At 34.8% G+C, this 25,216-nt stretch overlaps 2 protein-coding genes and 1 pseudogene across 3 annotated transcripts; 2 read left to right on the plus strand and 1 right to left on the minus strand.

Moving 5' to 3' along the window:
- The first annotated feature begins 1,867 nt into the window (after positions 1–1,867).
- On the plus strand, positions 1,868–8,363 carry LOC121220996 (ENHANCER OF AG-4 protein 2-like; annotated as a pseudogene).
- Positions 8,364–13,346: 4,983 nt separating this feature from the next.
- Positions 13,347–19,649, minus strand: LOC107890493 (UV radiation resistance-associated gene protein). 2 transcript variants are annotated; one of them, XM_016814952.2, is made up of 6 exons: positions 19,210–19,649; positions 17,716–17,922; positions 17,280–17,460; positions 16,529–16,677; positions 16,082–16,309; positions 13,347–13,725 (listed from the first exon to the last, which is right to left on the minus strand). In XM_016814952.2, exons 1-6 carry the CDS (start codon positions 19,411–19,413, stop codon positions 13,606–13,608), a joined length of 1,089 nt encoding a protein of 362 aa, XP_016670441.1. In that variant the 5' UTR covers positions 19,414–19,649; the 3' UTR covers positions 13,347–13,605. The 2 variants fall into 2 exon arrangements, with proteins under 2 accessions (XP_016670441.1, XP_016670442.1); XM_016814953.2 differs by lacking the exon at positions 13,347–13,725 and adding an exon at positions 15,731–15,995.
- An 873-nt stretch (positions 19,650–20,522) lies between these two features.
- Positions 20,523–22,523, plus strand: LOC107892819 (pathogenesis-related thaumatin-like protein 3.5). The gene is made up of 2 exons (XM_016817862.2): positions 20,523–21,310; positions 21,857–22,523. The coding sequence occupies exons 1-2, from the start codon at positions 20,833–20,835 to the stop codon at positions 22,273–22,275; spliced, it is 897 nt and encodes a 298-aa protein (XP_016673351.1). The 5' UTR covers positions 20,523–20,832; the 3' UTR covers positions 22,276–22,523.
- Positions 22,524–25,216: the final 2,693 nt, after the last annotated feature.

A 25,216-nucleotide genomic window follows, 5' to 3' on the forward strand; every position in this document is an offset into this window, starting at 1 on the left:
CATCAGGACGCGTCGATCTTAGCACCTCAGAGCCTAAGAAAGTCCTTTTATGAGGTGAGGACTTTTGTGTGTAGGTTCTACCAAATTTTAAGGCAAAAGGCATGTCTGAGTAGAATACCTATTGCTTGTTCTCTTAAAAATTGTAGTTTTTATTTTAAATAGAGAAGACTCACCCTTATTCCCAAATAAATAAAGGAAAATTCTTATTACTTAGAAACTAAAGTTGGCAAACAGGATTTGACTTTTTCTTTTATAACCAATGGAATGACTTGTAAAGCAAACAGTGAAGCTCCAAATCATGTTCTGCTTGTGGGCGTAGGTAATATAACTAAAATATTAACACAGAAAGGACCTATTTATAAAATTTTTTGTTATTATGATTGTTTTGAATCTATATTTCAACAATGCTTGGTTCTTAATATAATGCATTTGTAGGTTGCAGAGAATGTCAGTCATATTTTCTAGAAAGCATACTATTAGTTAATTAGAGTCATATCATTTCTTTTATTACTTAATTGCACTGTGCAGTTTGAATGTTGGTGTAGCTTTTGGTATTGAATGAACGGCATGCAATTTTCCATTTTATTATATTGACATTAAATAGATTTGTGAATTAGATTCTTTGTATGCGTGTTACATTTATTTCACATTTTATTACATATAGTTTTAGAAATTTCTGCTAAGACCCATCTTTACGGAGGAGGGTTTATTCATAATTATTGCTGTACTATTTAGGGTGCAATAAAGGATCCTTATTTTGTATAATGAAACTTCTTATCTGCTTTTCTTCTTGAATGTTGGATGGCTGATTTTACAAATATCTGAGACGAAAAATGTTTGAATGTATGGTTCCAATTTTACTATCATGTTATGGTTTGTCTTGAATAAGTAACTTAAATTGTGTCCAAATAGCTTCCACTTTGACATGAATTAGAGAAGCATCTTGGTTTGATCATATGTATTTGTTATATTAGCATTGAGATTAGCTGAAGTTTTAGTGTCACATACGTGTATTAAGCTGCAGCTCAGTAAAGGCTTTAAATCCTAATAATAATTCCTGGATTATCTTAGTAGCATTGCATAATGGTTTTCATGTGTAAATTAGGCTGTGTATGTGGTTTGGTTTTTGGAATGTTTCATTGTTAGGGTTGTATTGGATTTTTTTCTTTTAATTTTATCATGTCTTTGCATCCATATTTGCTATCTATAATCTCTTAAGCTGTGAGCTTAATCTTAAACCTGAATGGGAAACTTTATTCCTCTTTGGTTATAATGGTTCGATGATGATGCTTCTGCTCCTAATTTTGTTTCAGACATCTGAAATTTGTTGAAATCAGAACTGGTCTTTCTGTCTCTTGTTTACTTCTTAATACTTGCGGTGTATTCATTTCCTTCAGTAAGTCATGTTCTTGCACATCTGAGCGAGTTGTAGGTTGAATATCTCCATTGTTTTTTTTCCTCTTAAAGCCAGTATTTGTGTAATTGGGATTTTCATACTTCATTGTTGAAGTTTTTGATGTGCCTTTTGTATATGAGGAGCAATACTTTTCCTTCCGGTAAGATATGCATGCATCATTATTTCTCGAGTGCTTTTGAAGGTTGACTCTTGTTCCAGTTGCTTACACGCCCCGCCCCTGGTGTGTTTCTTCTTTGCAGCTTTTGTTGCCCTGTTGATATTCAAGTTTTACTAGTGAGACAAGAGTAAATGTCTGCCAAGAGTCAAGTTGTTAAAACTAGGTACTTTGTCCAGCGGTTAAGGAAATTTGGTGGCATTCGATGAGTTACATAAAGAGAAGTCCAGTGATTTGAGAGATGAAACTGATAAGTCAACACCTGGCTTTGAGGCTTCATCTGCTGATGGGTTGAGGATGGTGGTGCGGAGGCGACTTAAAGAATGGAAAAAGTGCAGTAGCACCTGGTGAAGAAACCACTAGTGTAGGAAAAGGTGAGAATAATAGTGAACATATAAAGCCATTAATTTCAGGTCATGCAGATGATAGCTCATCTCCACATATGTCTTCTGAGGGTAATGATAAAATTTCAAATGGTGAACAAGCTAAAAAGGAGGTGTTTTCTCCAGCATCTTTAGACGAACCTTCTCCTATAAAGGAGGAATTCTCTGATGATAAAATTGCTACAGCCAATTGCACTAAGAAAACATTGAGGGATGATCAGATGTCAAAGAAGATGGCTCCTGGGTCAAAGAAAAGAAATGTGCAAGGGCAGAAAAGCAGCAGTTCAGCTGCAACAACATTGAGGGATGATAAATCTAGTGGTTGTCTCGATCTGCCTGATTCTGAGGAGCAACTGAAAGATAGAGTAAAAGGCAAAGTATGTAGTGGCTCTGTTAGAAAATTCTCATCAGATACTCTCAAATCAGATTCTAATTACACTGGTGGTAAGAAGGCAAAGGAATTGCTGAAAAGCAAAAGCAAATTGAAGGCTACTGATAATGTACTAGACGCTGCGGCCAATCCAAAAGGTGAGACTACTGGCAAGAAAAAAAGGGGTGAACCTGGACTTGGAAAGCTAAACTTCGGAGCAGATGAAGCTTTACATCCTGCCAAAAAGTCAAAGGTTGGAGATATGAAAAATGATGCTTCCAAGGGATCTATTGTCAAAAAAACGAAAGGTAATTCTCCAAGCTCTAACAATGTCAACAGCAAAGCTGCTAAACATTCAGAGTCTAAAAAATCCACATCTCATGTTTTAGCATTGAGAGCTCCAGTGTCCATGATTTCTGATGTTTCCGGTGATGAAGCTGTGCTGCCTGTATCAAAGCGCCATCGGCAGGCCCTGGAGGCAATGTTTGATTCAGGCTCTAGTAATTCTGACAATAAAATTGGAAAAAATCCTGTTGAATTGAAAAATTACAATTCAAGTTCTAGTCATGTGAAAATTCCAGGTACCCAATTGTCCAGAAGGCGTAGGGCTGTTTGCCTTTTTGATGATGATGATGAAGAAGATCCCAAAACTCCACTTCATGGAGGATCTATCCGGGATGTTAAAGTAACTTCTGTTGTTTCAGATGCTTCAAAAAGCAGTGATGTAAATCATTCAAGTGCTGCCAATGCTCAACGTAGTGTTGAAGAATCCAACCAACATGAGAACAATGGTCCTAAGGAGGCTTCTTCAAAATTAATGAACGATGTTGTGTCACCTACTCGACCACGAACTATTACTCATGCCTCCATCACTCCTGAAAGATCTGAATCAGAACAATTGTCTTCAAAGGAGGCCAAACCAGACTTGATTTCCCTAAGGAAGTCTCCTCATCTGGTTTCTGCCACAAAACAAGTAGAACAACACAGAACTACTAAAGCTGCTGCCAAGGTTTCTGGTAATGGAACTCAGAAAAAGGCTCCATCTGTCTCTGTTAAGGGATTGGGTGTGACTTCTGAAGGTTTGAAGTCTTCTCAACAAATTCAGGTTTTGAGTCAAAGAAATAGACAAGCTTCTTCCGTAGAGAGACTGAAATCTACTCCAAAAGCAATTTCGCGAGGAAATGACACCACTTTTGTCACTGAAACTTCAATGGAGTATGGCTCTGCATTACTCTTGTTATTTTTTATTACATTTAGTTAATATTTTTTGAGGTATTATATTACTTTTCATTGCGATTGTATAGATTCGATATCTTTAGAGAAGATAGAAGTGGTTCGTTGATTGATTCCAAAAATTCAGATTCTGCTATGTCAATGAAGCATCTTATTGCCGCTGCGCAAGCAAAAAGAAGACTAGCTCACTCTCAACAATATTGTCTGGGAAATCCTAGTTCTGCTTTTCTGTCAATGTCTGAGGCTCAGGGAGCGAGCCTCAGTCCTGCAGTTCAGCCTTTTCCCTCTGTGACCAACAATGAAGTGCAGGGTGATGGGCAGGGATTTGCTCATCGAACAAGTATAACTTCTCCATCAACCCTTGGTCACCTGTCAGGATCCCAAAATCAACAGGATACTGAAGAGACCGAAGAGAGAAGAGCTAGTTCTGGGCACATGGCAGCTGGAGGCTCTCTCAGTGGTGGTACCGAGGCGTCTGTTGCTCGAGATGCTTTTGAAGGAATGATAGAGACTCTATCGAGGACTAAGGAAAGTATCGGACGTGCAACTCGCCTTGCTATTGATTGTGCCAAGTATGGCATTGCAAATGAAGTAAGTTAAATATTATGCTTATTTATATGTGGTGCAAGATGAGCTTGCATATGATGTTGTCCTTTTAAAGACTACTTTTTGGAAGGAGTTTTAGATTGCATAATCTGTGTGCAGGTTGTTGAACTTCTTATTCGGAAGCTGGAAAGTGAGCCCAGTTTTCATCGCAAAGTTGACCTGTTCTTTCTTGTTGATTCAATCACCCAGTGTTCACATAATCAGAAAGGTTGGTTTTCCTTGATTAGGAATGTGTTCAATTACTCCAATCCTGAATTTATGTGGTGCTGGCAGTTAATAAAATATGTTTAGTTGTGCTTGTATAGCATTATTTTTCTTATTTGTTATGATATGGTGTACTTGTACTAGGTCACATCTTTAGACTTTTGAAGGATTGCTTCTTCATTTTAACAAGAACACTCCTTTAACTGCTTTTCTACTTGCATAATCACACACTGAAATAGTCAAATGTGATATATTAATGCAGCAATTAATCGGTTGTGGTTAATGTTTATTTAGGCATCGCTGGTGCTTCATATATCCCTACTGTTCAAACAGCATTGCCCCGTCTCCTTGGTGCAGCTGCTCCACCTGGAGCAAGTGCTCGTGAAAATCGTCGTCAATGTCTCAAGGTATACTATTATTATCATTGTAAGAAAGTATTCTTCTGTTCTTTCCAACAACTATCCCCCCTGGAGGATAAAGGAATCTTTTGTCAATACCAGGTTTTACGATTGTGGCTTGAGAGGAAAATTTTACCTGAATCTATTCTGCGGCGTTACATGGATGACATTGGAGTTTCAAATGATGATGCACTCTCAGGGTTTTCCCTAAGACGCCCATCTCGAGCTGAACGTGCTATAGATGATCCTATAAGAGAAATGGAAGGCATGCTTGTGGACGAGTATGGAAGGTCTGAAAGCTCTATCAACCATCTAAACCAAATTACTGTAACGATAATAAATAATATTATCCACTATATCCTATTGAATGGGTTTTATTTTGGTCTGGTTTGAGATATATTTGAAGCCAAACTAAGACCATAATTTACTTATCAGTTTGATTTACAGACCAAAGTAAAACCTTTCGTTTTTCAAACCGACCTGGATACCTTAAGCTGATTCTCAGCTTAGACCAAATTATCAGGTCTCCATTTCCCTAGGTCACCGTCATTGATCTGATTGGAATATTCTGCTCAGCTACTGCTTTTTGAGTTAACCTAACATTGTAGTTCTCTGAAATTACTAATTTTACAGTATTTTGTGGTGGGTTTTCTAGCATTTGTGTCCCATCCTTTACATCCTAGTATTTGTCTCTTGAGATGAACATTAACTTCCTGACACATCCATTTTGTTGGTTTTGTAACCAGTAATGCTACATTTCAGCTGCCTGGCCTTTTGTCTTCTAATGCATTTGATGATGATGAGGAAGAGCTTTTGGACAGTCCTTGCGGAGAAGCTGCTGACGCATCACCTTTAGAAACAGCTCAGGCTTTAGTAGAGCTAGAAGCGTGTACAGTTACTCCAAGTGATAGGCGTCATTGCATCTTAGAAGACGTGGATGGTGAGCTTGAAATGGAGGATGTTTCTGCACACCAGAAGGATGACCGGCCATCATTCACTAATGATGGTCTTGAAAAGGACATGCAGCAACAGGGCAATGATAGGATCATGGAACCAGCTTCAAGTAGTCCCAACGGATTCCCTCCTTTACCCGAGGGTTCCCCGCCATTACCCCCAGATTCTCCTCCACCACCACCACCTTTGCCACCTTCACCACCTCCGCCCCCACCTCCATCATCTCCTTCACCACCTCCTCCTCCACCACCTCTACCAACACTACCACCTCCTCTCCCTGCACCGCCTGCATGCCCTCCTCCACCTTTCGTGCCCCAACCACCATTGCCCACTCAACCTATGCTACCTCAGTCATCAATGCAGTCTTCACCTCAGTTGGCATATCAAGCACCTGTACCTCATGACTATCGGGGCACGCCAAATGTAAGCATTCTAGATGGTTCTTTGCTTGTTCTGGAGTATGTTAATACTTTTAAATTATAAAACCTATGCCTTCGTGTGCAGGGTAATCAGATGGTTCAAATTAGTGGAAGTGCTCCTCATGGGGGTCACATAGATGCTGCTGTGAAAAATGAATTGTTTCTGCAGCAGTCCCCTTGCTTTCCTACAGGAGCCCGAAATTCCCGAGAGGCTTCTGGATACAATTCTTCAAGGCAATTAGAATATGGGCATAATGAAATGTATTTAAATGCCCCATCCTCTCAACCAAGTCAACAGTTTCAACCTGGTAATACAGCTTTTGTGCAAAGGCCTTTACCCCTAGCCTGCCGCAAACTTCGTCTAGCCATTTCTCATTCACAAAGCCTTCAATGCCACTGCATCCTCAGCATTCATACCCTCCACAATACTCACTGCCATCGCAACATGATGGCCGCAGGCCATTTGTTTCTGATGAACAGTGGAGAATGCCTGCAGGAGAATATATAGCAGGAAGAAATCCTCCATCTGCTGGTCCATTGTTTGTCCAAGAAGGTTTGAATTACCTTGTCTCTAACCACCATGAAGCTTCCATGATTGAAAGATGGATGTTTAGGTGCATTAATTTATGTTTTTGATCTGATCATATTGTTCTTACCTGCAAATTGAACATACGCGCCTCAATGGTTGTGGCAGTCGGACTTCTAACTGTTGCATGTTGTTATGGATGCTCTATTAAACTAAAAGAGAAAATTCCAAAAAATGTAGAACGTGTCAACATATAAATATGAAAGGCCTGTATCTGTAGGTTTTCAGTGGAACTGGTAGCATCACTTATTATCTATAAATAATGTTAGTGCAATAGTTCTGTTGAAGAGTACCTGTGTCTAGTAAACGAACTACTTATTTAACTTTATAAGAGCACCCACAAAGTTAGTGTACCAGATTGTAAGTCCTGCTTTGGACTCTTGCCATACAGCTAGCTGTTACATTTTGGTGATGCTTTGCCGGTATCTAAACTCCTTTAAGAGCTCAGGTTTAAGTCCATGAATTTGTATTTGACATGTTATTTTGATTTTACTTCATGCACATTTCATGTGCACAGCTTCTTCATTCCTTTGTGGAGGACTTATGCTTATAAGATGTATCTATGGAAGTGTTTTACTCTTTACTTTGTTGAAAGTTTGACCTGTAGTCTCTACTTTTTTATGACACTTCTATTATTTTTTTGGCAGCTTACTTTAGACCACCTGGTGAAAGAACGCCTTCAAATAATTTGGCTTTTCCGATTGCTTCCACCAATACTTTACCAGCTGGAGCTCCAAATTCGGGTATTGCCATTTTGTTTTGTCTTGGTTTGCTTGTAATTCCATTTAAATAATCAAGCACCTATTAAACGAGAGAATGATGTCATGGTTGTATCTTTCAGGTCATGGTGTTTCACCCATGTTGCCATGTCGACCAGATGTGTCTACCATTAATTGTTGGAGACCAGCTCGAGAATAAGGAAATAGTCTTATTAGGTACTTAGTCCATAATTGTATATTCATGTTTGTTAATGGATCTTAGCCCAGAAGTTTTTATCTTTATTACTATTATGGTAGAACATTTCTTCTTTGTTATTGAAGTGAAAATAAAATTTTCTGTTGTAGAATTTGTTCACATTTTTGTTTATTTTTCTTTTGAAATATTTTGCCCCTTTTGTTGCAACAATGGAGAGTGTATGTTGTTGTTTTTTTTGTTTACATGTAATCTCCTTGCTTATGTGTATAATTTTTTCCCCTTTCATCTCTATTTTCTGCTAAAAAATAGGGGAAGTTTATTCTTCAGTGTAGGAGGAATCTAAAACTAAAACTCATCACCCTCTCTGCCCTGTCCTTTTCACTTGTTGATCAGTTCTGCTTTGCTTGTGAGTTGACTTTCTTTTTTTTTTTTTTCTGGTAGTTGGCTGCTAGACAAGTTACATTAAAAGGCGGTTCAATTTGTGGACAACATACAATTTTCACGTGAAGGCTGTGTTGATAACTTGTGGAGACCCTTGGCAGGATTGTATATTGTAATTTTTCCTGACAAATGTATCCCGGGAACATTTGCTTCTGAGTGTAGGCCCATGTTTCTGACTTGGTTAGTACATCTGTTCTTAGCTTCTGTGTAAATATACTGACTTTAAGAGAAATTTATTCTTGGTAAAAATTTGATAATTGGTCACTCAGTCATTTTTAAGGCATTTAGATTTATTCTCTATTCAAAAGTTGCGCTTTTTGTTGCGTTAATTGCATGTGATGCTGGCTTTCTCTTTGGAGCCACATTCACATAAGTGCATGGAGCTCATGTTTAATAATTTTCTTTTGGGTTTGATAGGAAGCACGGTTGTATCTGAACATAGCTGTGACATTGTTGATTTGTTGTTTAGATGCTACTTTGGTTCTTTACTAGATATGCCAATCATTTTTATGATCTTTTGGAAGAAGGGACTTGTTTAAGCACGGCATTCGTTTCCAGATTTCCCCTCTCCACCTATATTAAGTGAAGCAGAGATATTGTAGTTAACTATGTATAAAACTTTAAGCAGCAATAATTTAAGCTGTGAAGGGCCATTTACTGGAATGGTTTAGGCATTCTCCTTGTAACTTGTGATCCTAGATGATAAATTGGCATAAGCTCCTGAACTGTCTTCTTTATGTTGTTAGTGGTGGTAGCAAAATTTTGGTATTTTTGACTCTCTTCTTTCAGGATTCTTAATCACCAAACCTTATTTTGAGGCTTTTGAATTGATAGTTTTGGTAATAGTTCAACTTCATCTGTGACTTTTTCTTTGTGTGTTTTATATAGAACATCTTTTTTAAAAAGAAAATAGTATTTGTGTTTGATGATTTTCGGTGCCAAAAAGGTTAAGGTTAATATAAAAAGGTAGAAAAGTAAAATTGTAGTAGGTACTGAAGGCTGAAAAGAAGACATAGTTTTGGACACCAAAATTGTGAAAGCGTGGCAAATAGAATGGAACAGGGGGGGTAATGTATCTTTTAGTGTCTTCACATTTGGAGATGGAGATCAGATGAGACATTTTGGTATTTTATAGGACTTGGATTCATTTGTTTTAAGTCTAGTGACTTTGATAGTTGGATTTAGCAATTGTCCTTTTAAATTGGTACTTGGGATCTATGCCTCCAAGTCTAGAGACAGATGGCTGCATCCAGCTGGAGTGCTTATTTGGATCATTGCAGGAAAAGAAAGTCAACTCTATGCTATATCTTCCTACATCGCCATTGAGATGAGTAAACCTGTATATGTAGGTGCTTTGTTGGTGGTTGCTTTTTATGTGGTTGTTTGGATGAGCATGGTTTAGATATATAGGTACCAAATGGCATGTATCTTTGCATGGTTTTTTCCTGGTAATTCTTGAGCTTTCTCTGCAATTTAATTAATCAAGTTCCTTCTGGACAAGATTTGCATCTCATTCTGTGAGCCAGATTTTAAGCCACAGGTAGCTATAAATGCTGAATCCTGATTTCACTTTAATTTTTAGTCGTATAATGTTTGTCCCTCTCCAAATTCTTAATACGCTATAAATATTACAGCTACAATTTTTTGCAAATGACTGCAAATTTCTATATACTGCAACAGCAGTACTTTATTGGTTGCAACTAGTTCAGAAATGCAAGGCATAATTGTTATTTCTGGTCTTGTATGCTTCAACAGTGTTGTTTTTCCTATCTTCTTAGGAAGACTTCTTCAAATGAAATTTGTACAGAAATTACACAAAGGAATCAGATTTGGGAATTGCTACTAATAGGTTTTACCATTGATCTTTTCCCATTTTTTTATTCTCTGTTTTTAGTATCATTGTTGGAGGTGGTCAACTGGCTGAGGAAGGACTTACATAGTGCATATTTATAGGTGCAACTGAAAGGTTAAATCTGGTTATTTAGCCATGATGACCTTTAACTGTATGGTTACCCTTGCAGCTCGAGGTCCTTGAGGTTTTACAACTGTTCTAAGCATCACGGTGTATCTTAAGTCTTTTTGAACTGTGTAATATAGTCTTTCATATAGAAACTCTAATGAATAAATATCTAATGAATAAATATCTCTCAGTTTCATTTTCTAGACTTGCATGTAATGCAAAATTTTAAGCAGATATTTCCAATATTGGGTAGCATGGAAATTGGTCTAATTTGGTATAATCAAATCTCAATAAAGTGAGGTTTTTGGTGCTATAGAAGTGTACTATTACTTTTTTCAAGGTAGAAAACTTCACTTAATGTTAGATGCTTTAGTGGAAATTTCTGAAGATGAGAATGTGGGGAAATTGGTGAATGAATCTTTGCATATGGCTTCTACTTTCCTTAAAAATTTATCTATGTTGTCTACTCAGATCTTTCTTATAGAATGCTTGCTGGACATGGTAGTTTTAAAGTTCTAAACTAGCTGACATTCAATAGAATATTGTATTGCAGCAGGTTCAACTATGATCAAACAGGAATACTGAAAGGTCAAAAGTTTGGCGTTTAACTATTGGTGCAAAGTGAAGGAACCATGGGTTTTTGATGTGTAAAGAAACATTGTAATTAGATTTGGATAATATATTCTAAAAGTTGCGGACACTGCATGATAACAGTGAATTTGGTCTTTAGCTAGAAATTAAATTGTTGATTAGGGTCTCAAAGAAAGATTTTGTGAGGTTAAGCAAGCAAATCCAGGGTAGTTATATGTGCAGAAGTTGTTAGGAGTCTGATAGTGATAACATAAAATACTTGAGATAAGACTTCTTGAATTTTCAGTAAACTGGGGAACTGCTAATCACCCTTAGCTCATATGTTCTAATATTTTGCCTAGATAGTGATTTCAATGTTTTCTCTCAGTACATAGAGGAGATAGTTTTCAAGATGGATGTGCATTTTATTTTAGTGAATTATAAATGAGTAGTCAGGCTGACAGCCAGTTATTAGATTTTTCAAGTTGGGGAATCATCCAAGAATTTACTCTGGGTTGTCAGATTGTGTGGAACTAGAAAACTGCAACATCTAGGCATTGGCTTTGAGTAGTGTGTCATATTTGTACGCGTTTCGTTCCCCATTTTCTACAGATTAGAACAAGTCTCTTCATCGATGTCTACTGTCCTTTTGAGTCTTTTCCTGCTTAAAGCCTCAAAACTCTTTGAGTGTCATTAATTATTCTCTTATCGTCATGATTACCTTTGGCTCGTTGCAAGTACACTATTGAACTAGAATGTGCCCTTTGAATCTCCTGGCCCTCCCTCCCTGGAGATAGAAATGATTAAATCCATATAGCTCATCTTCTCAGATTTGAACTCTTTCAGGTGAAGTATTACCTAGCCGTGTTTACTGTAGTATTTTAACATGGCTTTCTTGTCTACTACTAGCTAGATAGGGAACTCAAGTATTTTGTTTGCTTACAATGGCAAAGTGATTTTTTGAACATTTCTGATAGATTGCAAAATAACTTCGAAGATTGAGGTTGAAGAAAAAATGAGTGTTTAGTGGTATGAATTTAGAAGTTTCCCTATTGCTGTGTATATTCCAAGCCTTTGTTATATTTGCTTGATCATAAATTATTACCTTCTTATCTTTCTTCTTACTGGGTTTGTTTCCATTTTTTATTTGATATTAATGTAAATGATTGTTGGATTTATCTTGATTCCCACCCTGGTTGGCTTAGAGTAATTCAACTTTGCAATAATTATTAATTTTTGAATTATTGATCTTCGTAGAGAAGCAAGCAGTATAAACTATACCAACCGGTTTACTAGTAGTCTATGAACCATTTTGAAGCTTAACTCATGTTTTACATTTATTTTTCTTCTAGTTTAAGAAAAGGGTAGAAGGAAAAACCAATTATGGCATTGATATTCTTTTTATGTTTTCCAATTGATAAAAAGAGAATTGAGTTGAGAATAATATGGTCATTACTTGTATGTCACAGGTTTTGAAAATCATATAATCTGAAATATCTCTATTTATGGTGTTGGAACTTGGATATCCACCAATGTTGACAGATCCTACTCCTAAGCATGAAGCAAAGTACCACCAAATGTCGAGGTAAATATTTGACATGGATTCTTGAATCTAAACCATGCTTGGAATTTTTTTGATTTAGTTAGAGATACAAGATAGGATGCTTCTGTCAATGTGTAGGTAGTTAGAACTTTGAAAATTTTTGGCTAAAACATCCTTTGTTTATAAGGTAACATGTACTATTATGTACATTACATACATAGTGTTGCATACTACCATGAGTTTTGTTTTGCTTGTATTTTATGTTTGTTTTCTAGTTAATTCATTAAATTTCTGAAGTTATGCTGGGACTAAGGTTACTGATATATAGTTGATATTGTTTTTTTTTTCTTTCTCATTTGTTGGTTTCTTGTATGTCGTAGCCCCTTGTGTAGCTAACGCCCCCTCCCTGATACAAAATTCTTAATATCAAGTTGCACCGTAAATTGGGTCCTTACTGGTGTTCTATGTTTCATGGACTCGAGCGAGCATTTGGATAGGAGTATATGTCTAGATGGGTATGTTCATTCTTTTTTAAAGTTTTTACATGTATTTTGGAGGGTCCTTGGAAGTTATTCTCATACCCATGCGTCCGACATAGGTAGATGTGATATTTTGGCGCTTAAAGAATAATGAAAGAGTCGAAGCAACATAACTAATGTGGTTAGTCAGATAAGAATTAAGATAGTCCCATTTGAAATGGTTGATATTAGTACCAAGAACAAAATAGTACCGTTCGAGTATGTCAAATCTTTGTTCCTGTTCAGTATGTCAATATCAATATCAACAACTATGAAATTCTGTTAGGATCGGGTTAGGGGATGGGTATAGTGTAGTCTGCTTTAGGATTAGGCACCCAAAGTACTACAATGTAACCAACTAATAATATGCATCACAATATGCATGCATCAGGCAGTTATTATAAAAGAAAAGATCATGTCTCCGCCAACCCCTATCATATTATTTAGCATATGGCTATTAACCAATATGGATTATTAAGGATTCTTTAAATTGTTAATTATTTTTTGGGGTTTCCCCTCGTACATTATTAACACCTCGACCATCTAAATTTACCTCACTTTTATGTGCAATGACATGGGCATGGGCATGCAATTATTGGCTAGATGGGGTACGTACGATAAAATTAAAATATCAAATACAACTTTAGCGTAATCCATTCAAGCTTTAAGCAAGAATTTAACCTACTTTTTGCTCGTCTTGGCAAATTTATAGAAGGTTTAGAAACTTGACAATCAAGTAACATTCATACACACAGTAATCTGATTTCCAAATCCTTCCGGACCCAGTTTTTATATATAAATGATATGCTCTCTAAGGGTGACCTTCCTAACAGCCAAGACCTTTGGAGGGTTATTGAACGTGCTTGGTAAAAAATTCGCACCCAAAGTACTACAATGTAAACTAACTAATGATATACAGTTGTATCCCTTTTATTCAGGAGGTATCTATGAATTCTGAAGATTGGACACACCTCAGAAGCTCCTTCAGATTTGCTACCAAATGCCGTGGCCCTAAGCTGTCCTCACCGATGAAGTTCAAAAGTTGCTCAATATCCTGTTAAAATAAGCAAGACAGACTATGAATTCGTTGCAAATGGAGCATTAGAAGAACACACAGAAGACAAGTAAAAAATGTCGTGCATCTCGACCAACTTTTTATCCATTGGCCCTGGGTGTTTACCTTATACCATGTCGTGGGACTGAATTGTGAGAATTGCTACTGCTAGCAGTGTGTGTGAAGCTGTGATTTACTTCTGCCGGTGGTGTGAAGAAGCAAACTTTTTGCCAGAAAGGAAGATTAACTAAACCTTAACACTTGGTACAACAGATTAACAACCACTAGCTACTCTCATTATGTTGCCATGGGTGCAGCACACATCCTTCCGTTAATGTGCTAGAGGGTATTATACTCTCAACCAATTGATATAACCTGTGAAAACAGCTTTTGCTAAAACTCAAGTAATTTCTTGAAAGCTTTCTTTGGATATAAAACTTTCAGAGTTCAGAGATGTTTATTCCTGATAAGACGCTCGATAACTAATTGTTCCTCTAAACAAGTTGTAAAATCCAATCAGCTCAGCAAGTTGCTAAGCACAATTAGATTTGTTTATGAGCATGTTTTCGGCATGTTACCCTTCTGTGCTCAAAGTAGTGTCATCTTATAATCAAGATAACAAAATTCAACAGTAATATCTCACGTTTCCAAGCACTGGGGTCTAGCTTAGTTGGTTTATCAGCTAGGATTAGGGTAGGCAAAATCATCCGAACCCGTTGGATTCCAACCTAAACCTATAGATTGGATTGCTTTCCTTTAAAAAGGTTCAGGGGCAGAGCAGATCAGGCCTGGTTCTATAATATATATATAGCTAGAAATAGATATATTGCAATTGGTTTAATTGATAGATCTTTGGCAGAGAGCTCTAGTTAAGGATTCGGAAGGTTAAGGACAAAGGATTAATTCATTTTGCGGTTGGGTTTAGGTGCTAGACCTGAAGTTTTGGGTTTGAAAAGGATACCAGAAGGAAATATTGCAAAAATCAGCCCTGATCAATTGCCAGCCCTACGTACATTTAAAAGATTATATCCTATAGGTTCTGGGATTCAAATTCTAGTATCTAAAATCCCTTTCCCTATGTCTGGGCTATCGTCTTCTTCATATCCTAAAAACGGAGAATCCAGTTTTTAACGCAATTTATAAACCTTAGTCTCATTCTTGCAAAATATCCACTTGCTTTTTCCTTACAAGTCCCCTTTTTCAATCCAAAAACGATATTTGGCCATAACCATTTTCAGTGATATGTGACGAGACCAAGGAAAAGCAACTTAAACTAATCTACTAATGATTGACTCAACCCCCTCCCGTGTATTATGCATAGATATCAGTGTATTGTCCTTTGTTATATTTGAAGTTCACTGAACATCATAAAATGTTCAATTGTCATAGTCAATGGCAATTTCTTTCACCAAAGCATTATCAGAACAGCCAAAACATACATGATATGATAAGCATGAATATAATATTAGATACAACGGTAATAGAGAACGTAAATAAGCAGAGAATGCAGAGTTAGGGTACGAGATTTTATGTCTGGATCTCCTTTTGAGATAAAAGGTACCTGTGCCCAGCACATCTCAGAATACGTGGAAAAACTATTAAAAATTGAACGTGCCCTCGTAGGACACATATCCATGAGTCAAGAGTTACATAGTAGGGTATTATCATCATGGTTTTAAGTAATTACTTAATAATCCTATAATCGACACTTAAGAATAAGAGCTAAGCAAATTAACATTCACGATGTACAAGGACTAGAGTAAACTTAAAGAAAAAAAACGAAGATAAACCACAATGAAAGTTAGGAAGCAGTGTAAAACTTATTACAATGATGTTAGTGGATTTCTTCTTAAAGAATTTGCAAGTAGGGCATTAGAGAGAGAGGGAAAAACAAAAGAACATTGGAAAAGAATTTTTCAAAATATGGAAACAAGTCAAGAGAAAGTTCCAATAAGGGAAAGGAAAAAGTTCAATCACTACTTTTCGATTTAAATTTTTAGTTTACCTATGGAGAATGGGATTTCAGTGCTACACCCCTTTTTGCATGTCAGGTGTTGCTATCTTCAGATTCTTTCAATCTGTTTATAATCCTTCATAAGGATTACATGATCCCCTGATGTGGCCGGTGAAGGTTATAGGCAAGTCTTTAAGAGTAATGATGAACCATGAATGGCCACTACCAGAGGCATGATATTGAGTTATAAAGGCTAAAGGACAAATAAGCACACTTTTTCCAAGCAGTGGATGAACAGCATCTTATAGAATAGTAACTGTAGTTGTAATCGAATAACATACATAAAAAACATGCAAAAGGAAAACAATTCACCAAAAGAAATGGTAGGACGTGAAAACTCACCTTGCTTAACAAGAATATAGCGTAAGCTGCTCTTGTTGTGTCTTGACCTTTTAAAAACAACGGAAATTCTACAGGCTTCACAGTTGCAGAAAGTGGTGTTTTCCATGATAAATCCAAAGTTGTAGGCCCTGCTGGAGGTACATTGTCGTTGACATAAGAGCAGGAACCACCCAAGCGCAAGGGATAACGCAAGGGAACTTGTAAATATGAAGCAATTAGTGAAACAGCCTGCAAAATGCAAACAAGGAGAAAGAATAATTAGGTAAATTAAAACTATTGCCTCTGCAAGAGAAGCAAGCTATAAAAACTATGCTTGGATCCTAGCAATATAAAATAACTACATCATTTTCATTCTTCGAGCAACAAAAGATTTCAGCTAGAGCACTATCAGAAAACAAATTCAGTAATAAAGGTTAATTTTATATTAAGCAAAGAAATGGAACGCACATGTGCAACATATCCTAAGGCAGTTGCAGATTTCTGAACCTCCTTTTTGTCAGTGAAAAAACTCATCTTCGTAAAAGGACGCATGGTGAGATGCAGACCCAATATCGTCAAGGTTCCACAATTAATGGGCTTAGATACAGAAGAATTCCCTGGTAAAGACAGCAACAGAAGGAAATTAAACTCAACATATCATCCAGCACCACCATTTGTGGAAATCAAAACAATAATCAAATACATAGCCATGAAAGTTAAAATATGGCAATAATCCATTGAATGCATACACAAAATAATGGACTGCTAAAACGGGAACGATCGAATTACATGTGAAACAGGTGGAGTGATAATTATGGTACTTGGCTACTAGAAACCATAAGAGTGTGTTTGAGCAGGGAATTCTAAAATTTTGAAGAAATAAATAAAAGGTTTAAAATGCATCATTTCATACTGCTAGAAGAATATTTGGGTCATTGGAATTTCATGAGTTAAAAAATATATTCTTTTAAAAAATATATACTAAAATTGAAAAGTATATATATGTGTAAAAAAACATGCAATCATTTTGGACATCCAAAATTCTAAGCACAAAAAATAAGGTACAAACCATGGCATACACCACTGTGAATCTAATATAAATTAAGAATAAATAGGAAGAGACATTGTTTACTTGGGAGACTGGCTGCCAATTCGAACCATATGTGGGCTTTATTGAAAATGGTTTAGTATTTAGTAACCCCAAAACTGAACACGTTACCTAGTGTACTACTACTTGGATAGGATTCAAGTTCTTCCTCTTGTGCAGGTCCAACCAAGCTCTTTACAGGATAGAGCAAAGAAACTTGTGATATCATATATTGTTGCCTTGCTCGTAGCTTCCTCTGCATGTTTTTCAGCTTAATGTAACCCCTTTTTTCATTTAGAGTTCTATTTGATTCCTGTACTAAAAACAACAGATAAATAACCATGCTGTGATAGAATACCATTGGAGAACTATCCAAAGGAGTATATAAATGAGAATCCTTCCGGTCTAAACCCCACATCCACTGATGGAGGGGGAAGAGAGTAAGTGAAGATTTCTAGCATTTGAGGGGTGAATACCTAACATTTAAAGCTTGTAAAATATCATAAAATCCAACCTTCCTCAAAACATCAAATGAAGATAATTGACATTAAGTAAATAAGTACTTCACCTGCAGTCGCTTCCTTGCAACAGAAAGAGAGGTACCAGCAACCAACCATGATCTCAACTCAGCACTAAGCATTTTCTCCTGTTTTTTAGCATCCTCTGTTGCAACCTTGCAACGCGTTGACATGTTTCCCATCATCACTTTTCTTGCCACTAGTCTCTCACGCATTTCCTCAAGCTCATTTAATCGAGTCAATGACTCAGTTTTAACCTGCGCAGCATGTTCCTACCATCTAATCAGCGGACTAATTAATTAGGTCGAAGATATCTAACTGAGAGAGAGAAAGTGATGCACACAGACTATCAATTAACAAACTCCATCAAGCACTTCAAGAGTGATACTGCTCCTTTTTCTAATGATATGTTCAAATTATAATACAAATCAATTTTAAGGGACCTAAAGGAAAGAAAAAGAACTTGAAGAGGAGAGAAGGAATTGAATAGAAAGAATAAATCAATGAGGTATGAACAGCAAGAAATTTAGAAATAGCACGGGTTTGGAACAGTTAACCAAAGGCATCCAACCAAATAAAAGATGGCTGTCATTTCAATTTTTCACACAGTAGAAACAATTGAATATTCTTAATAACCAAATATCAGGACATTCGTAGGCAAATATTGTGCTTAGATTGTCTTACATTTCAAAGAGCAAACAGAAAGTAAATGAAACAGAAAGGAACTAACATCATTATTTTGGTACTCATCAAATATGGGTTGAATATTTAATATTTTCTCAAGGAAAATCGGTCACTTCACCAAGGTGATTATCTTCTCCTTTTTTCCAGTAAAGCTTAACAAATAAGTTCTCTTTCTCATCTTCTTGATAAAGCATTTTAGCAAGCAAATAGAAGTCGTAAATCCCAGAAATGTAATTTCTTTCTGCTCTAGGACTAAGACAGCTATCAAAAACAGCTAATAGAAATTTAATGGGAAAATATTACGAGATTGTCTTTGTAACACTGTCTGAGAAAACATTTTAATTCTACAAGCGGATTAAGAGGTCGCAACATGTTTCACTATAACCTAAGGGAATGTCTCACCTTGCCAATACTGCTTTTGGAGTCTAAAAACTTCACCATTGATGGGTGAGATAATTTCTCGAATATAATATAGCAGAAGAGGAAAGTAAATCTTCATCTTACTATCTTTCAAAATAACAACATTGAGCATACAATTAAGATATGTTGTATATTACAGTCTTTCATAACTCATAGAATTCATTGAACATCACTACATCTTTTCAATATTTGATCCCACTATTTTACAAACTTCATTTCTGTGTTCTAAATAAGGAAAAAATTACTTAATATATCAATCAAATTACTACCATAAATTTCTAAAAATTTCAGCAACACCTGCTTTCTCTCAAGCTACTACAGTCAACCAACAATTAAAATCCCAAATTTCCTTTACCATCAAGAACTCCTTTTTTCTCTCTTTAAATTCCGGCCAGCCTATAAGCGAATTTTAACCATAATTCGATCAGAAAAAGCGTTACCTGAATAAAATACTGAAGCTTTTCTTGAAGATTTAGCTTCTTCTCATTAGCTTCTTTAAGGGCAGAAGTTAAACTCCACAATCTAGCAAGCTCATGCCCGAAATCTTCCCATTCGATTATTTTCTCATTTTCTTGTGTTGCATTGATTTGCGTCGGGTCGCAGATTAGGGTTTTGTCTTGGTCTCGTTGTTCTGGATTTTCCATGAAAGAAATAAGGAGGGAAGCTTTCGATTTTGTAAGTTTAAGAGGAGGTCGTAGGTCGACCTCATCGTACTGGGTCTTCCCCGGTTAGAGTTTTGTTAAAAAAAAAAATTCACAGCGATTGAATCATTTTCTCGCAAAAATTTGTCTGGAATGGAAAATTTTCTCGGAAAAAAGCAGAGGGGTAAAAGGAGGAAAACAAAAAGTCTATATTTTGTATTTTTCTAATTTGCCAAAGGTCAACGGTTTTGGATCGGATCTAAAAAATCTTTTTAAAATTTTAAAATTAATACTATATATGTATTTTTATGAGATTTTCTTTTAACATTGATTTTTTTTAATTTTCTGCCATTGATGTTGATTCCCCTTCTATTGATTTTTTTAATATTATTAAATAATATTTATTAATATATCAAATAAATTTTTAATATAACTTTATTACTTTATTAAATTTAATATTAAAAAATTAATATTTAATTTTTAAATACTAAATTTTGGGTAAATTACTTGGTTACCAATTATGAAATACTTAAAAGGAAAAGTTGGATAATAAATTTAATTTTTCAATGTTTATACATTTATTAATTTGATCTAAATGTAAAAATTCAATAGATTTAGCTCTCAATATTTGTAAAATTTATCATTTAATTTTACTTTTAAAAGATTAATAAATCTAGTCATAATCATTTTCAAAATTTGTCAATTTAATTCTAATTTTAAAAATTTATAAAATATATTTAAAAAACTATTTTTGAATAAAAATATTTTAAAAATATAAAAAGCACAAATAATTATAAGTAAAAAAAATAAAAATATAGAAAATATATATTACATGATCTAAAAATAAATCAACACAAAATAAGTTGATAAGTATTAGAAAGAGATTAAAATCGACAAAATCATATCTCTTAATTCAGTTGAGCTCGTATTTTTATTTTTTGAATTAAACTTTCTCGGATATATTTGGACTACTGAAATTGAATTCAATTAATTTTTTAATTTAAAACATTTGGTTTATATCAACATACGTATCTTTTCTTTTTAAAATAATGTAATCGATTTAATCCACCAATGGGGCTCCAATCCCATTATTGGTATGTCGTATACAATCAATAAAGCAAGGAATTGCTTGTAAAAGAGGTCATCGCCAATGGCAATGCGAACAAAAACAGAAAATACTAAACCCAAAACGGCAGTATTGCGACTAATTTTACAGCCTCAGCAAAGCAACGTAGTCTTAGCCCTTTAGCCTTAACCTTTTTTCTTGGATATCCCTCATTTCCCCTTTTACTAGATTCTCTCCAAAACCTCAACATTTATTTAATCATGGCCGAAACCTTAAAAACCTCCAAAAAGAAAAAGACCCAAACTTCTATTTTTTGCTCTTTTTTTTCTCTTTTAAATCAAAACAGTGTTTAACCCATGTTTCTTAGTCATCATGTCTTCCTTATTATCCTCGCACTGTTCGTTTCCATGTCCCATTGTTGCACTTTCACAATATCAAACAACTGTCCTTACACCATATGGCCTGGAACACTGGCCGGTTCAGGGTCTCCGCCGCTTCAAACGACGGGGTTTCGGTTGGATGCCGGCCAAAGTGTTCGAATCCCGTCGGTTCCTGCGGGGTGGTCTGGTCGGATTTGGGGTAGGACAGGTTGCAAGTTTGATGCCAATGGTGTAGGGTTATGTCAGACCGGTGATTGTGGGGGAAGGCTCCAGTGTGACGGCAATGGTGCTACACCGCCGGCGTCTCTTTTTGAGATAACACTGGGGTCGGGAAATGAACAAGATTTTTACGATGTTAGCCTTGTGGATGGCTATAATTTGCCTATTTTTGCTGCACCTCGTGGCGTTCATGGCTCATGCAATGCCACTGGCTGTTCTTCTGATCTTAATCTGCGTAAGCACTATAAGAAACAAACTTTTATTATTCGCACAACTTTTCTTTTTCCTTTTTGTGATTTGATACTGATTCTTTTTATTTTGATTTACTTTGCCCTCCATTTTGGTTAAAATTTAGTCTACATTAATGTAACAGTCTACGAATATTTCACTGCGAACGTGATTTTTTTTAATTTTCATTAAATGTATATGGATTATCATATGAGTTTCTAGGTTATTTTCATTAACATTTTAATAGTACAAATAGTTTTTTCTAAAAAAAAAAACTATTTAACTAAATATTGAAAACCAACTAAAACGACAAAATAATAAATGTTAAGGGTTAAATAATTATCATTATGCCTTTATTAATTGTTTGTAATAATAGTTTATATAAACATAATTTAAAAGAATTACTATTTGACAATACAGATTCAAACTTTGTCATCTCCTTCCTCTCACTTAATATTGTAATAATAATAAAAATATTTTTTTTAAGTAAATCATTGTTTTGAAAAATACCCAAAAAATTTACTGTATTTATACTCTTTTTTTTTTGAAACAGGTTGTCCTAAAGAGCTTCAAGTGGTGGGGGGAGCTGGTGGGGGTGGGGCGGGGAGAGTGGTGGCATGCAAAAGTGCATGCGAAGCATTTGGGCTAGACCAATATTGCTGCAGTGGTGAATTTGGTAACCCAACAACATGCAGGCCTTCATTTTATTCAACCATATTCAAAAAGGCTTGCCCTAGGGCTTACAGTTATGCCTATGATGATGGCACCAGCACTTTCACTTGCAAGGCCTTTGATTATCTCATCCTTTTCTGCCCTAATTCTCACAGCCCGAATAGATCATATAATGGATATACGCCTCCACCTTACGAGGATGGGACCAAAGGCAAAGTCATGCACACCGCTTCCTCATCAAATATACCCTTTCCCTTTCCATTTTTCATCTTTCTTCTTGCACTCATCATGTTCTTTTGAACACATATACATATACGTATGTGTATATATATGATTTATTGTATTTGATGTTGTGAGGAAGGAGAAAATTAGGGATTATTGGGCTCATTTGGGAAGCATGGAACATTGGGAAATTTAGCAGAGGAAATGTTTTGGCAAATGCCACCGATAATACATATATATATACAGCTGATCAATGAGACTCCGGTTTATGCTATTTCGTGAATTGGTTTAATGCTTTAGTTTGGAATGCTACAACGTTCAACATATCAAGGATATAATGTTATGATTATGTGTGACATGTATTTCAATCATTTTAATTAGTTAGTCAATCGAATAGAAGTTCTTATATTAAAAGTTGAATCACATTTTGTCTTTTCTATTAAAAAAAGGGGCTAAATTAATTCTTGAATCTTTCTGTTAAAAATTCCATCATTTTCTACTATTAAAAACTAGTTCATGTATGTCCGCATGAGGTACATGCGACATACCACGTGTAATTGTCTAGTTATTCTGTGAGCCACGTGAATTTTTAACAATACAAATAGATCAAAATTTTAACATAAATGATCAATTTGTTCTTTAGTCTAACTTACAAGAATAATTTGTTCATTTTTTTAAATAGAAGAGGCAAAGTGTAACATGATTCTCAGTATAAGAACTTTCATAGTATTTTTACGATCACCCAAATTATTTATATTCAACCTCGTAGATTTGAGTTGATTTTATATACTAATCATACCTTAACTTATACTCGTAGATTTGAGTTTATTTTATATACTAATCCTATTAATATATTCACGATGAAAGAAATAAAAGTAATTTTAAACATTTTAAACAATGATTTAAAAAAAAAGAATAATAATTTTTTTCTCAATCAAAAGATTTTTATTAATGAACATAGAATATCTTACAAAATCGCGTCAAGACATAAAAATAGAACATTCATAATAAAAACAACAAAACACCTTGAAATCAAAACAAGAGAGAAAATAAGAGGCACAATAGAACAAAGAATAAAATCAATTACAACAGCCAAACATGAAGCATTTTAACTCACCCCATTTCCATGAAATCAACAAACTATTGTGGTCCCTGTGAAGAGGAACAAACTCAACCATCCCCACCTCATCAATGAAATCATCAACCTCGCTCATGATAAAGCCAAAAAAACATACAATAAGATAATAAAAATTAAATAATTTATTAATGGTCCTTGGTTGTATTGGCAATGTTAAAATATAATGTTTAGAACCTAATCTCTCTCTAACTCATGATTTAGAGAATAATGCGCTTCAATGTACTCGCATTGATAACAATATTCATGCTAATTGAACTAAAACTTAACCAACCGCAATTAAATTCTAGAAAACTTAGGTTTAAGTTCCTAAGATAATGATCTTTTATGGAATTAAAAAATTATACTGTGAGTTATATATATATAATAGATTTGGAGTATGAGTGGGCGTTGGGTACTCAAGGAAACAGCATCCAATGCTTAAAGAGATATTGTCCAAATTCCTAACCTTCACAAATTCTTACACTGCCAAAGGTTTACTTTTAATCATGTCGTTTCCTTTACTCTTTTTTTCCCCCAAAAGAAAAAGAGAAATTATCCATGCACTTTTGATTCTAATAATTATCAATATGCTAATACAATGGATTAAGCTCGATAGAGAAATCAAAATGCTTGGCAGTTGACCCATTTTCATTTTATATATTTTTCGTATGCCAAGTTCGAGCTATAATTTGTACACATGTTGAGTTTGTTTATGGTTCAAATTTTTTTAAATATTTTTTTCATTGGATAGGGATAAGAATAATTTGGTAATGCATTTCATTATTTAAAAAACAAATAAAAAATATTTATTATAATATTAAAGTTATATGAGATGTCACGTAGAAGAAGGGGAGTATTTTTATTTCATGGGATTTAAAAATTTGTTAGAATTGGGACGGTTCATATTATAGATAGTGAGATTGAGGTTGAGTTTTTGTATAGACTATGAGGATTGTTACTATCTCTTGCTCCGGTGTTGTGGGGATGTAGGTTCCAATTGTTGAGTTCTCTCATTTGTGAGTGTAATGGTAGGATAATGGATATCAATCCATAGTACCATTGAAGATGACTTGATAAAATATTTGTCGAGTTCGAATGCGATTAATGTTATTAAGATTTTTTACCTATATATCTTTTGAGGATTGTGTGGTCTACTTATGTTTAGGCGAGGTTTATTATATTCTTGGTAAAATCATGTATAAAGTTAATGAAATTTTTGTAATTATTTGAGACTAGAGTGAAAATCAATTAAAACTTAAAAATCCAAAAATCAAGATTGGTGAAGTAAGTTACAAATATTGGAATCCAAGATTTATGATTGATATATTTTAATAATAAATAGGAGTATTGAGTCAGACATGTATATTAAAAATCCAAATGATAAATTGGATAATTATTTATTCACCCTCACCAAGTACCTAATCAAACAATTTAGTCCAAAATAGTACATCATCTTTAGGAATCGACATTATTCAAAAATAAAACACAAATCCAATGAGCCGTCTTCACGTCAAACCTTAGTTTTAAACTGAACTAATCATCTAAACTTCACCAACTCTTAGATTTTCCGGTTACATATCATCTAATTACTTTTGTTTTTCTTTTTATATATATATAAAAAAATCGTGATTTGGAATAAAATAAAAAAATACGAATATCATTTAAATTATTTATTGAAAATAATCTTTTAAAAATGATATTGGTATAAACATATTAAATTAAACTCGAATAACATTTAATATGAGATAATAATTTTGATCATCTTAATACTACCAAAACTAAGTCCAACTTAGGAGGTTTGGTATATCTAATACATAAAATATTAATATTATTTTGCTTTGAAAATGGAATATTATATTTTGTTGAAATTTTCGTTTAAAAAAGAGAAGGCTATTTTAAGTG

Source organism: Gossypium hirsutum, chromosome D09 (assembly GCF_007990345.1).
Source record: "Gossypium hirsutum isolate 1008001.06 chromosome D09, Gossypium_hirsutum_v2.1, whole genome shotgun sequence".
Taxonomy (NCBI): Eukaryota; Viridiplantae; Streptophyta; class Magnoliopsida; order Malvales; family Malvaceae; genus Gossypium; species Gossypium hirsutum.

Coding starts and splice junctions, on each gene's coding strand:
- LOC107892819 (XM_016817862.2), top strand. CDS start 20,833: ATGTTTCTTAGTCATCATGTCTTCCTTATTATCCTCGCACTGTTCGTT. Junction 21,311..21,856: donor TTCTTCTGATCTTAATCTGC/GTAAGCACTATA, acceptor TTTTTGAAACAG/GTTGTCCTAAAGAGCTTCAA.
- LOC107890493 (XM_016814952.2), bottom strand. CDS start 19,413: ATGGAAAATCCAGAACAACGAGACCAAGACAAAACCCTAATCTGCGAC. Junction 17,461..17,715: donor TTGCAAGGAAGCGACTGCAG/GTGAAGTACTTA, acceptor TTTTTAGTACAG/GAATCAAATAGAACTCTAAA. Junction 16,678..17,279: donor TCCAAGTAGTAGTACACTAG/GTAACGTGTTCA, acceptor TGTCTTTACCAG/GGAATTCTTCTGTATCTAAG.